Source organism: Cuculus canorus, chromosome 22 (assembly GCF_017976375.1).
Source record: "Cuculus canorus isolate bCucCan1 chromosome 22, bCucCan1.pri, whole genome shotgun sequence".
Taxonomy (NCBI): Eukaryota; Metazoa; Chordata; class Aves; order Cuculiformes; family Cuculidae; genus Cuculus; species Cuculus canorus.
In genome coordinates, this window is record NC_071422.1 from 8,806,016 (window position 1) to 8,820,053 (window position 14,038).

General features: G+C 53.6%; 1 protein-coding gene across 1 annotated transcript; it reads right to left on the reverse strand.

The window, feature by feature from the left end:
• Positions 1–1,161: 1,161 nt before the first annotated feature.
• HEYL (hes related family bHLH transcription factor with YRPW motif like) lies at positions 1,162–9,964 on the reverse strand. The gene is made up of 5 exons (XM_009561864.2): positions 9,782–9,964; positions 6,323–6,389; positions 5,809–5,892; positions 5,253–5,334; positions 1,162–3,780 (listed from the first exon to the last, which is right to left on the reverse strand). Exons 1-5 carry the CDS (start codon positions 9,859–9,861, stop codon positions 3,113–3,115), a joined length of 981 nt encoding a protein of 326 aa, XP_009560159.2. The 5' UTR covers positions 9,862–9,964; the 3' UTR covers positions 1,162–3,112.
• Positions 9,965–14,038: the final 4,074 nt, after the last annotated feature.

Genomic DNA, 14,038 nt, shown 5'->3' on the forward strand with positions numbered 1-14,038 from the left:
AACACAGCCCACGCGTTCCCACAGGCCTCTTAATTATGATTTTTTTTGCTTGAAGAATCAGGATGAAGAGAGTCCGCGGAGAGGTTGGGGATTTCCCCTACAGGGTAGATCAAAAGTCACCAGGATGTGTTAGAGCAGACATTTAGGCTAAGGAAAACCCTGGGAAAAAAATTAAGATCCAGTCCTGGTCTACCACTCTAATCAGAGCACTGCTGCGAGAAAACCCCACGGGGCTGAACCGATGCCCTCCCACCCGCTCCAGCTCCTGTTTGATCAGCAGAGATCAGGAAGTGGGGTTTTTCACTGTCTCTGTTTTGTTTTACCACTGTAGCCGGCAGGGATGGTTTGTACGGCTGCCTCCCACGATGGGTAATGTGGTTCGGAGGCCACACCAGAGCACTGAGCTCCCACCGCAGACTCCAGCCGGGTCAGGGCAGCCCAGGCACCAGTGGGACAACTCATCATCTATAGCCCTGTTATTGCTCTTGAAGTTTCTCTCCATTTCCAGACAGATGCTGCATTGCTCTATCACAGCTGCAGTTGCTCCCTTCCAGCAATTCCCAACACAGCACTTAAAGCAGGAATTTATGGGCGGTTTTGAAAGGCATTTTGGAGTGAGAAGGAGTTATGAGAAAGGAAGTTGAATTCCCACCATTCCCTGGAAAATTCTCCCTGCATCTTATATGAGCAGGATCATTTACTGGTCCTTTCCTCTGAACAGAGGCAGGCTCTCAGCTGTGGCTCTTTGTTCAGTCCAAAGCATTTCCCGGCAGCATGAAGCAGCGGGGGTTATTCTGGTCCTGCTTGCAAAGGGTCAGGAGACCAAGGCAAGCCCTCAGAGTCTGGCTAAAAGGCTCTGCCAGACCTGATTTGTTCCCTGACATTTTTGTGGACATTGGTAGCTAAATGAAATTATTTGTTCTCAAGCCACGGTTTATTGCCAGTCTGAGGGCAAGTGCTGCGGACTCTGCCTGATCTTGACTCACAGAGTGGTTTGCAAACCAGAAAGTCATGGGATCAGAGAGCAGCAGTTCTGAAACCACCAGCAGGGACATTATCTCACAAGCCACATCATACCTGTTTTGAAGCTTTTCAGGAACAGTATCTCACCTGACAAAACCAGCTGTCATTCAAGCAGGCTGGAGTAGCAGAAATGATTCACATCAACACTACATTTCACTGCCAGGACAGGGGTGGAAAGACTTTATTTGACACCTTTGCAGGATGTCACAGCTCGTGAATCTAACAGCTCTGCACAGTGTGAAGTGAGGCTGGGCTACTTGCTGTGAGGTCTAGTGTGCCAACCAGCCGCAGGAACAACTGGGGACCGTGAAGACCTCCTCTGACTTTATTAAAAGGGTGGCTGATCCTGGCACTTTGGGACAAGGGTGAGGAGAAGTAGCAGAGGCATTTATGTGTGTTAAGTGTGATGATGTTCATCAAAACAACTGGGAGGGAGTCACTTCCCAAACAACAGCAGATGCATACATTGACATGCACGTGACAGATACAGTCGGCAGGAACACAACCACCAGCTCATCTGCACAGTCTAACTGGCTTCACGTTTGACTGGAGGCTTGAGGAAAGCATTCACCATTTGACAGAGATCTTCTCCCTCTTTTTTACCTTCCTTTGCACTGACCTTTCCATGTCGCTGTTTTCATGTCACAAAGCTGTAAAGCTGGGCAAGACTCCTTGGAGTGGGCACGCAGCTGGGTCAGGCTGTTCTGCACATCTATCCCAGCAAGTCAAGGCACAGATGCAGGGAGTGGGGGCTATTTGAAAGAGAGGGGAGCACTGGGAGACCCTGCCCCGGCCACCACAGGCGTTAGGGATGTGGCACAGCAGCAGGGAGGCTGAAGAGCTTCAGGTTTCTCTTCCTTCCTGCCCAAAGAAGAGAGGAGGACAGCTGGAGGAGCAGAGGTGTATCTGCTGCACCAGCTGTCCTGGGACACACAGGACAAGGCAGAAAAAGCTCTCAGGAATCAGGAAAAGTGCAGACCCAGAGCTTGCCAAGGTCTGCAGTGAAACCTCAGTGGGTTTTGGTCCCAGGCCAGGGAGAGGGATGAGCAATGTGAGACCAAAACATGAAAACAGAGACACTGTGGGAGGAGAGGGCGAGGGGTGCAGGGGTAAGAGAGAACAAGGGAGGCACTTCAAACACAGGCTGGTCTGACCTGTTCCCCCCTTTACAGTCACAGCTGTTCAGCAGGGGATGGAGGAGAGACAGCTCCAGCAGGGAGACTGGCAGAGGGAAAGGCCTTTTCTTCTCACATTGGCTGTCAGAGCCTTCTCCTCCATGACAGACGTCCCTTTGAAGTCCTCTGTCTCGCCTGTCTTGCCTCTTCACACCTCTGTGCAGAACAGAGGCTGCAGAAGCCTCCCTCTGTCCGGCTGCTCCTGCACTGATAGTGCAGGAACCCAGCACAATCCCTGCGGACACGGCAGGGTTGCAGCTCGGCTGTGGGAACAAGCTCTGTTAAGCTGTTGCCTCCCTCCACCTTAAGGACACATAAGTGGGAAAAGTTGGTAATGCAGTGAGGAAAGTACAGAGATTAGCAGACAGCCAGTTTGCTGGGGGCTCTATGCTGCCTTGCAGGGTGCAGCAGTGCTGGGGAGGAGGCGAGTGTGTCTATCTCTCTACACCAAAATCAGGTGCTGCAGCCAGGGGACATATCACAGGGAGTCGTCGTGAGGAAGTCTCTGTCTGGCAGCTCTGAGTGCCCGAGGAAATAAGGCAGTAAATCAAGGCTGGCTGTTTTCCAAAGAAGAGCAATGCTGGACTCCGCAGAGGGGTTTGCTGGAGGAGGGAAAGGGTTGGGATCTCTGTGTGTCCCCTCCTTTGTGGACAGAAGGGTCTGGAGTACAGCTGCGTGCAGACAAATTCATCGAACTGGATGTGATTTACGTTCGCAGGCATCATGAGGGAGAGAACGAGTGATGGTGAGGCAAGGAGAGCGTGGTGAGGAGGCAGGGAAGAGTAAAGAGAATTTTCTTCATGGATCCTTGGCTTCTGCAAAGCAGGAAAGATGCCTTTTCAGCTGCGTTTTTTCTTAGGCCTCTGGGGGCAATGAGTGCTGAAATATTCCTGTCTCCGAAGCAGAGGGGAGCGTCAGAAAGCCCCGATTTCAGTCGCCCAGGAGCGGCAGATCCTGGATGTCCCAACCCTGATCCCAGGTCCCTGCACAGCAGCACCCAAGGAGGGAGGTGCTGTGTAAGCCGGTGGAATGGGGACGGCAGCAGAGGCTGGCGAGAAGAGGAATGTTGCGATTTGGCTGCTCTTGGATGAGCCCTCTCTCAACACACCTGCTGGCGATGGCATCCTGGGCACAGCTGCTACAGCTGCTGATGAGCTTGCACCTCGGGCCCTCCGGCTAGAAGAAGCCATCCTGCTGGCCAGGAAGCTTCGGCGGGATGGCAGCATGTCGCTGGGAACACGGCGAAGTGGGGCTGACCTCACAGCAGGGCTTGGATACGCCAGGGAAGATGCAGTCAAAACAACTGGAGCAGGAGCAGCCTCCCTCCTGGGGATTTGCACGGGGCCAGCAGTGCTGTGGAGGAAGGACCACGGCCACGTCTGGATGGGCAGCAGGGAAGTGGCCACAGGCGAAGGCTCCATTTCTGCCACATAATTATTCAGGTGGGACAGGAGTCGCAGCCGGATGGGGTCAGCGGAGTTTTGGCCCTCAAGGATGCCCAGGTACCTGACAACTTCAGTCAGACATTCACGGAAGCCAATACTCCTGTAGTCCACAGCCAGAGCTCGGGCATCTAAGAAGCCTGTAGGGAGAGGACAAGGGTGATACTAAGTCCATGCAGAGCTCAGGAATGTGCTTTGATTTCATTACCCTCTCTACTGCACTGTGTATTTCACTTGAGGCACTTCACTGTGGCAAGATGTCACTGCAGCAGACAGCCAAGTGGGTGTCCAACAGGACTGGACATTTGCATGCATGAGAATAGCATCTGCAGTTATCTCATCGGGATAAACCTGCCAAGGTCATGAAGCCTCTTACTCCAGCATGTGAGACAAGTAAAAGGTTTCAATAACCATGCTCAGGAAGGAAGAAGCCTTTCCTCCTGGACCTCACCAGTTATCACTGCTGGAGATGCAGCTTTGGGCTTAATGGGCATTGAGTCCTCTTTGCAAATGGACCCTCCCCAGTCTTGTGGAACAGGAGACGCTGTGTCACCTCAATGCACAGCCGAGCATATTTTCTCTGCCTGGCTCCTAACAATAATTCATTTAAAGGGATGTCTGGCTGAAGGACACAGGACAGCGGCAGAACCAGGACCATAGGACCAAGAAAGCCCAAAGCCACAAAAATCAACCAGATAAAAAGCAACCAACAGCTGATTTTTAGGCTTCTGCTCCCTACTTGCAGCTTCATGAGACGATAAGGAATAGAGCAGAGAATGTCACAGCAGGGCGAAGTGCTGGACCACTTTGCTTGACGGGGTCTCTCGTGACAATGCAGCTCTTTGTTGCAGTGCAGTCAAACTGAATATTTAGACAAATGTTCCAGACCAAGTTACAGCTCTGAACCAAAGCCTGGATGCCAGCAATATCCCCAGCAAGCCAAAAATGGGTGTTGAGCAAGCCAGAGGCTTCTTTACTGGGGAGCTGTGATCTCCATCCTATTAACTGGAACAGGACAGAGGGTCTGTGCTGAGAGCTCAGCACAAATAAGACTTTTGTTGAGTTTTGCACAGGGCTCCCTCTCTCTTCGTGTAACAACCAAGAAACAACAACAAAAAAAGAACAGAAAAGGGAAAAAGCCTCGTTTATCTGCAGAGTCCCCAGGCAAAATTCAGCTTCTGCAGGAAACTTATCCCTCGGAGGAGGTAAAGAGTTTAATGCCATTTTTCTGGATGCAGGCTCCATGTCTGAGCAGGACTGAGCATGTCTCTGGCTGGGCAGCTTTTAGCAGGGTGTGTGACAACAGCAGTGGTGCTGCTCCTGTGGGTCTTTGGGACTTGCTGTCCCAGGTACCCCAGCCTTTCAAATAGATGCATGGGATTCTGGCCCATATGTTAGACTGAAGAAAAACAACGAGGCAGGAAATGTCCATCTGCCATCCCTTTAAAAATATTTTCCTTGGGAAGCAGGCAGGACAGCATTCGTTTGGTGCTGGTTGGCACCAGCATGGTACACCAGACCACGATATTACTTGCTGCCAAGGCTGATGGGGAATTCTCCTTCCAGGTTTTCACCTTCACCTCACCTGTGTGCTTATAAGAGCAGTTCTTACCTGTTCCCCCAGTGGCATGAAGCATTTTTAAGTGATCTACTGTCATTTGTAGAATTTCTGCCTTCTCCAGCTTGGAAGACCCCTGTTCGTTGAAAGCAGAGAGAAAGAGCAATTCATCGTTTTATGGCCTAGGGTTTTGTGCCTCTCAGGAGCTGGGTTTTTCCCAGCGACCTCCTCCCCTAAACCTTCCTGAAGCCCAGGAGCGCTCAGATTGGAGCAGGGCTTCCATCCAGGGCACTAGCTCTGTTTTTTACATCAAGTGAGTAGAAAAACAGAGTTCCTTCCCAAGATCCCCCAATGCAAACTGAAAATCCCCATTTCTGTGCATCTCTATACCTGCAAAACACTTTTTGGATTGAATTTATCCTCCCTAGGGCTCCTGAATGTTTGTTCATATTGTTTCACCACCCAGTTTCACCACCTACTTACTCCCTGAAGAGATGTTGATAAGAAAGACATAGCAATGCTCCAGCCTTGCTCATTCTGAGCGCTCTGCCCTTGTGCTGCCGGAGCACAGCCTGCCTGGGAGGATGAGTGGAATCATGGGCTCACAAACCTGCTTCTCGAAGGCAGTGGGCACCAGGCGCCGCAGTTCGGAGAGGCTGCTGTTGATACGATCACGGCGCCGCTTCTCAATGATCTGCAGGAGATTTTCAAGTTGAGAGAAGAATCCATGCTCATTTATGGCCACAATTTGCTCTCATTAAGAGCCATGTCAGGCTGGGAGAACCTTGAACAGGGCCACCTAAGTTAATGTTCTGGGTGCAAAAGCTGAGCAAAGAAATATTAACTGTCCAGTGTGATAAGCTCGTGTGAAATTGCTCTCCTTCACCCCTGTCCTCACCCCTTTCTGCCACATTTGAGGCTAAACCTCTGCAAAAAAACCCTCCAGTTGGCTGCGGGGTGTGTTCTGCAGGAGACAGAGGAATGGCGTAAAGTGGATTTTGCACTGTGTCCCCACAGTGAGGACATGCCAGCAGCACTGGGAATCACGGAGAGCACACAGCTGCAGCAGCCTGGCCCCTAGGGAGGTGCAGCACAACCATGCGGCCAACGCAAAGCAGACTCACCCCTCTCCGCTTCTTCCTGGCTTGTATCTGAGATGTCGTAGTAGGAGACACAGACCTGGAAACATGGCTGGAAAAGAAGAAGAGGGAATAATTTCTTGTGCTTGCTGGAGAGAAACCTCTGTTGCACATATGCTTTACACACGTTTGCCATCTGCAGTTCCCTTCCCCACCCCAAATAATGTCTTCTGTGGTTCCCATCTCCTTCTTGCCCACAACACAGAGCTCAGGAATTGCGGATGGGAAGCCAAGCCGAGATGCGAATCCCACTCTCTTCCCTCCGAGTCTCCCTCCAGTCAGGGACAGATTTCTGCCCATCCACTATCAGGCACACATCTCCTTCAATCTCAACCCACACTGGCATCTCACCAGGGCTGGAAAAGCAGTGATCTGAGCTCTGGAGTCATGGCCTTGTCTTTCCTCCACGTGTGAACCTCCCAGCCCTCATGTCTGAGCCTGCCCTGTCTGCAGAGCTTTGCATCTCAGAGCTGTGATAACGGGAGCCTGTATCTGAGCTCCCACCCAAGGCGGCAGCAAAGGGCTGTTCGCTCCTCAGGGTGAGGCTAATGGCAGCATTGATGTGGTTTCTGAGGGCTTCCTGCAGAGTCACTTCACAAACCATGATTTCTAGGGTGGGCTGCAATATTCTGACTGCACGGACACCCTGAACTAGATGGAGTGAGGCCAGGAGCCGGGCAGGAGGAACACTCGGCAGGAGGTGACTGAGCAGAAACGCTCCTGCTGGCTGACAGCCCTGGGGACCAGCTCTGCTCAAGGGATGAGGGACACAAGGGGATTGGCTAAGAAGAAGGGCCCCCAAAGCATCCGGTGCCTGGTGGGCATGAGTGAGGCTGAAGGCACCAAAGGTCAGCGCTAGACAGGCGCGGGAAGGCACAGTTCAATCCTCAGGTCCCCAGGGAGTTGAAGACTCCATAAAGATGGATAATTGGGCATGGGAAACTCCTTGGAGCAAACCCCCTCTCCTCAGGAGAGGCCAGCTGGGCCACCTGCCGCCTCTCCCAGGCATGGTTTCTCCCTCCAGAAAGTGGGACTGCCTCACGGCCGTTTCTGCACCTTATGAAACTCGGCGCAGGGAGGTTAACACGCAGGCGAGATAGCAGTCTGCAACTGTGGCCAGCACTGCACTCCGCAGGGACTCGAGGACTGCCTAAGACATACAAATCTGGAAAGGGGCATCTGGGTTCAACCCATCACATCAAAATATTTTTCAGTTAGATGAAGCATTTTAATAGCAGTGTATTAAAGATGCTTCTTCAGAGACAGTGCTGTCTGCACAGCAAGCCAAGAGCTACACCAAACTCAGCCCATTAAAAATACATTTTGTTGGGCCCAAGTGAGGTGCTTTCAGAAGTGGTTTTACATGATCAGACGAAATACCACATTCTTCGACTGCCTGCTCCACTCATCTCCACGCAGGAACCCTGTTTGTATGTCTGCTGGGGGGCTTTCTCTAGGCAGAGGCGCCAGTTGCCTTCACAAGCACCAACACGCGTTGCAAATACACATGAAGGCACACACAATGAGCACGTATGATGTGAAATGGGCTCTGTATGGCTGCTAGGGTGTTGTACGTGCAGCGGGGGGCACTGACTTTGCCTGGCAGCGCAGGAATGCCGAGTGTGCGCTCAAGGAGATTGTTACCGAATTCTGAAAGTCTCTTTGCAGAGCTGTCTGAACGCATCGCTCCTTGTGAGCTGCGGCCCCAGATGGGGATATAAAGACCTAGCTTACTGCAAAGTATGTTTTTAAAATATGTTTGACAGCTTTGAACCACATAAAAGATACCGTAACTATATTCTCCGATTATGAAAGTTCTGCATTGCTCTTTGCTTGACTTTATAATTTACAGCAGAACTTTGGCTGTTTATTCAAACAAAAAGCAAAAACCCCAACCAAACCACGCAGCATCTTGCACTTCTGTACTGAACTTGCTACACGCACTGAACCGAGCCTCACACCCAGCGTGATTCACCCCAGCTCTTGCCCAAACCACACGACCAATGGGTAATGGGCTGAGAACCATCATCCTCCCTCTGTCTGTTCCCCCTCATTCCCCACCTGGAAGAGTTTTCTTTTGCTCAATCCACCACTGTCCCAGGCAGGACCACGCTACCTGGGGTGTAAACTCGTCGGGGCAGGAACAGCTATTTTGGCCATGTCTTTGCATGACGTGAGCAATCCCAATGTGCGCAAAAGCCATCGGATCACGGTGCTGCCCAGTTCTATGGCCAGTGCGAGAAGACAAATGTCTTGGCAGTGCCAGAGAAAGATCAAAAATCCATTACTGTTCACTGAAATAAAGCGTTATGATGATTCCTCTAACTCACCCATCAAGGCACTACAGACTCGGTGTGCTGCACGGATGTAAAGACGTGGGATATATTTCACGTGCAGCAGGAAGGCAGGTTAGATATCGATGTGCTTGGAAAGTGAGGGGTCGGTGAACTTGTGCAGGACATTATGTGTTAGACATGCCCGACTCTGCTGTGACCAGGGAGAAGCAGACTCATTAATTCGGTCCCATGGGAACCTGAGCTTGGCACTGAGCAGGGCGACTTCTCTGCTCACGATACCAAGTGGTGAAAGGCAATTAATTCATCTGGGGCCTCTGCTGGACGCAGAGGGAGGGGGACACTTGGCTACTGAAATGAGTTCAAAAGTAGCTGATTTTTGGACGGGAACAAATAACAGAGCCTTTCCTTCATTCTCAAAGCCGTCTGCACGCCCAGAGCCCGCAAACACCAACATAGCCTGGGAACAGGGTGCCCTTTGCCAGAGGAGCCGCAGCCTAGAGGAGTGCGGATCCCGCAGAGGTCCCGTCCTCACCCTTTCACCAAGCTGCAAAGCCCCGGAGCCGAAACCGCAGCTCGGCGGGGACTGGCTGGAGCCTGCGAGCTGCGGCACCGAGTCGAGGGGCTCCCGTCTTAGCACAGATCGAAGCCCCAGCCGGCGCACCGCAGATGCACCAGCACAGCAGAAGCCTTTCTCGTGCAAAGCCTCCTCCTCCCACGGTTCCTGGGAGCCCTTGGACAGCTGACGGCTGCCCCGCTAACGAGGTCAGAGCTGGTGGGGCCGGGGAGGGCAGCCGAGGGGGCTTTGCTGGCTGCGATCAGCTCCTGACCCAGCTCCAGACCTCCTGTTACCACTCGGGATCAGTCCTGACGCGGGCATCACCGCACACCGGGGGATCCAGCCTGGCCCCGCCGCAGGACCAGCCCAGCCCGAAGGGTTAAGCGAGAAGCCCCGGTCCCTGGCGAGCCCGGAGCTCTCCCGTTCCATCTCCCGTTCCAAGCCCTGGCTCTCCCGTTCCATCTCCCAGCGAGACCGGGGCTCTCCCATTCTAAGCCCCGGGGCTCTCCCGTTCCATCTCCCATGCCAAGCTGGAGGCTCTCCCGTTCCTTGCCCCGGCTCCCGGCGAGCCCCAGCCCCGTCCCCGCTCACCTGTACTCCTCCTCCCGCCCCACGTCGATGGTGCCGTCGGACTCGGTGTCGGAGCCGCTCTCCTCGCAGAGCCGCTTCATCGCGGCGTCCCCGCGCCCCGCGCTGCTCTCGCCCCCGGCTCCTCCCGGGTTAATGAGGCACCTCCGGGAGGGACGGGGCGCTCCCAGGTTCCCAGGCCCCCCCCCCTCCCTCCGCCTCCTCCCGCTCCTGGTCGAAATCCCAAGCCTTCCTGTAAAAGGCACGGTCTGTGTGAACAGTTCGTGTCCCCCCTGCCCGCGCCCCCCCGCGCCGGCCTCGGCCCCGCTTTAAAGGGACCGGTGACCTCACTGGCAACAGAAAACCGTGGGAAAGCGATGGGACTGATAAAGCCCTGAGTTGTTTCAGGGAAAAATCAACATCCAGCCCCACACGCACACACATGTCTGACCAGCTCTGCGCGGAGCAGCCACTTGGGGAGACTTTTATGATTCAGATGGAAACCAGTTTCTTCGATGTGTGGTGCTGTTTGAGAGCTCTGCTCGAAGGGCCCTCGTCTGGGATTAATCAGTGGCCGCGGCCCAGGAGGGCAGCGATGGCACCGTGCTCGGGTTCGGCAGCCCCAGCACAGTGTCACCGTGGTCCCGCCGGGAGCTGAGCCCCCTGCCACGCTCCCACCGCCTTGGAGCATCTCCCAGCGCCAGCCCATGGCACTGCCAGGGCATCTGGGAACTACCCCATAAAACAAACCCACCAAAGCCCAGCTTTAGGTTTTATGACAGTGGGACGAATGAGTGTTTTCTTGTCTCATTCTGTAATGCTGGAAACTTTGATCTGCAGATCTGCAGCTCAGGACCCAGAGAAAGCATCTTGCTTTTCTTGAACTCGCGGGAAGGAGGTAGGAGTCTGTTTTTCAGAGCCCTGCACTGCTCAAATCCCCCAAGGCAGCGAAAACGTGTGCGTGTGGGAGAGAGAGAAGGGAGGAGGGAGAGAGCTGGAGCAGAGGTTCTCAGTGCAAAAATAATGCCTTTTATTTAAAAAAAAATTATCAGTGCTGAGATCTGGCAACACGTGGGCTTCCCAGAGCCTTTTGCAAAGACTGTGGCAGCGATAACAGCCCATTGCTGCTCGGGCAGCCAAGCGGCCTGGCACCCATCTCCCATGCGTGGAGGCACCCAGGGAGGCATCCAGCACACAGTCAGGAGCTCCCAATCTGCCTCAGCCATCTCTGCAGGCTCACCCGCACTGCACCCACCAACCCCGAGACAGCTGCCACTCCCAGCACCTCGCAAGCAGCTCCTGGAAAAGCCAAATGCCAGGTCCTGCCTGCCCTTCGCCCACCCCAGCCCCAGCACAGCACAGCACACGGTGCAGCGCAAGGCACAGCACCCCTGGCTGGTTTTGGTGCTGACCCACACCATCCTCCCTCCCAAACTGGAACAACAGAGAACCCGACCAGCCATCCTGTGCTGGAGTGGAGAACTGACAGCACAGAAGTGTTTGTTAACACCAAAGAAAGAAAATAAAATATTTTCTCTAAGTTACAGCACTTTGTTTCTATAATTTTTGTGTTTTGTTTGTTTTCAATTTTCACTATAAAAACTGGTCAAGAAACCAAGCTGTTATTAGCTTGCTTTTCAAAATGAAAAGTTACTTTGAACCAGAAGAATCAGAAATGTATTTTAGCAGTTGAGACCCACTCCTCCTCCCATTCCAAAGAGATTTCAGTTAAAAATATGTACATCTCCAAACTAAACTTCCCATAAACGTGTGGTTTTGAGAGATTAATACTCTTTCCACTGATAAAGCCATTTAAATGGGATCCAGAGATTGGTTATTTCAGGCTCTTGCTCATATCACAATGTGTCTGAACCAAGCAGAGCCCAGACTTGCCACAGAGGAACACTTTTCTTCTCCATTAGAAAGGAATTCAATGTCCAGACTCCGTCTTTTCTGGGCCTTGTCTAAGCATCATTATCTGGGTTCAATTGAAGTGTAATTGGCAACATGTTTTTCTAGGATTATACTTCATTATGAGCAGAGCGGGGGCCCTGAAACCCACTTCTCCTGTAATTGGATCCGTTTTCCAGCCTGTGCTCTTGGAGAGTGGTTTATAATCGCCCCCAGCCAGCCCAGGGGAATTGCGAGGGCTATCCCAGCCACCCCGGATCAGCTGCACTGGGAGCCCCCTCACAGCTCAGTTCGATGGAGATGAGGGAGGAGGATTAACCAAGCTTAGTGGTGTGTGAGGGAAGCCAGGTTTTGGTGAGCATCACCCATGTCTCACAGGAGAGAGTGGGCAGCCCTACCCCTCTGTGGACAAGGGGTGACACCAGGGAAGGGGTGATGGGGGTCTAAGTGCAGACATGGGGTGACTGCCTCCTGCTTGTCTCCCATCAAGCATCCCTGCAAGCTATTCCCATGGCAAGTCTTCCTGCGGCAGCAAAGCCTGGCCCCAAGTGCAGAGCCACAGCCCGTGAGTGACCAACGCTCTGCCCAGAGCGGATCTGCTCTTCTCCGGAGAGCTATGGGCTTTGCCACAGCCAAGCCAGGGAATCATTGGAGGAAATCTCTTCCCAAGCCCTGAATTATCAACCCTGGCCCAGCGTTCTGGGCTGTTTCCCCTCCCGCATGGTCCCCAGGATCTCTGCAAGCATTGCTGCAGTGCCTGCCCTGTCCCCAGGACTTCAGGGAGACCCTCTGGGACTCTGTCCAGAGCTGTCCCCGCTGTGGCTGGCTGTGCCTCATCGTGATGGGATCTGGTTCCAGAGGATAGTGTCATGAGGATGGGGCTAAGCGATCTATCACATCCAGCACTAATTGGCTACCCTACTTAGCAGCCCAAGGAGTGAGCGAGCTGCAAAGATTGATGTCCCTTCTCTGCATCAGGAAAAACTCTCCCAGCCAGGGCTGAGGATGGATGGGTGCCAGGGAGCGGGATCACCCAGGTCTGCCGGTGCCAGCCCACTCCTGGGGTGAAGGGCTCCAGTCCAGGGATCCCAGAGGCATGAGGGTCAGCCCAGCCATCAATCCTGTCCTGTGCTGTGCTGGGACCATGGCTGCTCCCTCCCTCTGTCTCAGCTCTGGGAAATGTCCCCGGAGAGCAGCCAGCTGTGAAAAGCTGCAGCAGCTGGAATGTGGGAGGGAGGGTAACTTCTGGAGAGACAGGGGCTGGGAGAGCAGGACGTATCTGTTACCTCCCCGTGAACTGACACCTCTGATTTAACCCCGTGCATGCCTGGAATGCCCTGTCCACACGTCTTCAGTCAACATCACCTCCTAACCTCAGATCCCACCACTGGCTGCCAGATCCACAGCTGTAATTTCAAAAGTGGAGGCCTTGCAGGGATGCTGGATGGAATTCCTGGCTGCAGCGCTGTGGACGGGCTGTCTTGTTCTGTGGTTAAGCACAGGGATTCATCACAGCCAGGAGAATCATGCAGGGCTTTCAGGAGGTGATTTGGGATGAAAGCGTGTAGGTACGAATACGATATCACCTCTGTGTTTTGTCAGATCTGGAGCACTGCCAGGAGAGGATTGTTTGCCATGGCTTTACTCCAAGCCAGAGGCTCTACAATTGTTAACCCCTCTCCACTTCCCCAGCCCACGCAACTCAGAGCCGGCCCAGCCGACTGCCAGGGTAGTCCAGAGGAGGGAAGAACAACATTTTCCCACAAACCCATGGCCTCACCCTTCCCCAGGCAGGGATGGGGCAGATCCTGTATCTGCTCGGGGCCTGACTGAAACTCGGCGCTGCCCTCACCCTGGCATGGCTGTCTGTGTCCTCACACCTATTGCCCCGCGGCACGTCTGCACCCGGCTCTGCCACCGTGGCTAGGAATGCGGCTCAGCTTGGGCAACCACGCAAACCCTGTGGGATGGGGCACCATGAGGCTGCACCACTGCACCACTGCAGCCAGGATGGCGTGGAGGTGCAGCCCATAAGATGATGCCTGTCCCCCTAAGCCCATGTCCAGCCGTCAATGCCAGGCTTAAGGTGGCTCTGTCACTGTGTCCCCAAGTCAGTGGGGCTGGAGGGCTGCCAGGGTTGGGATTGCCTTCCTGCTCCCGAGTCGGCAGTGCATCCCAACAGACAGCGTCAAATGCCAGTGTGTTAGTCCTGACTGCCCTTGATACGCCTCAGCCTCCCCACCCATAATGATGCTAAAGTGCTGGGCACTTGGTTTAGAGAGAGGCAGCAATGGGTGATAATTAATATTGCACCAGCCCTGCTGAGAGCCAGGATTACGGGCTCATCCAAGAGCCCGAATCGAGGTCAGA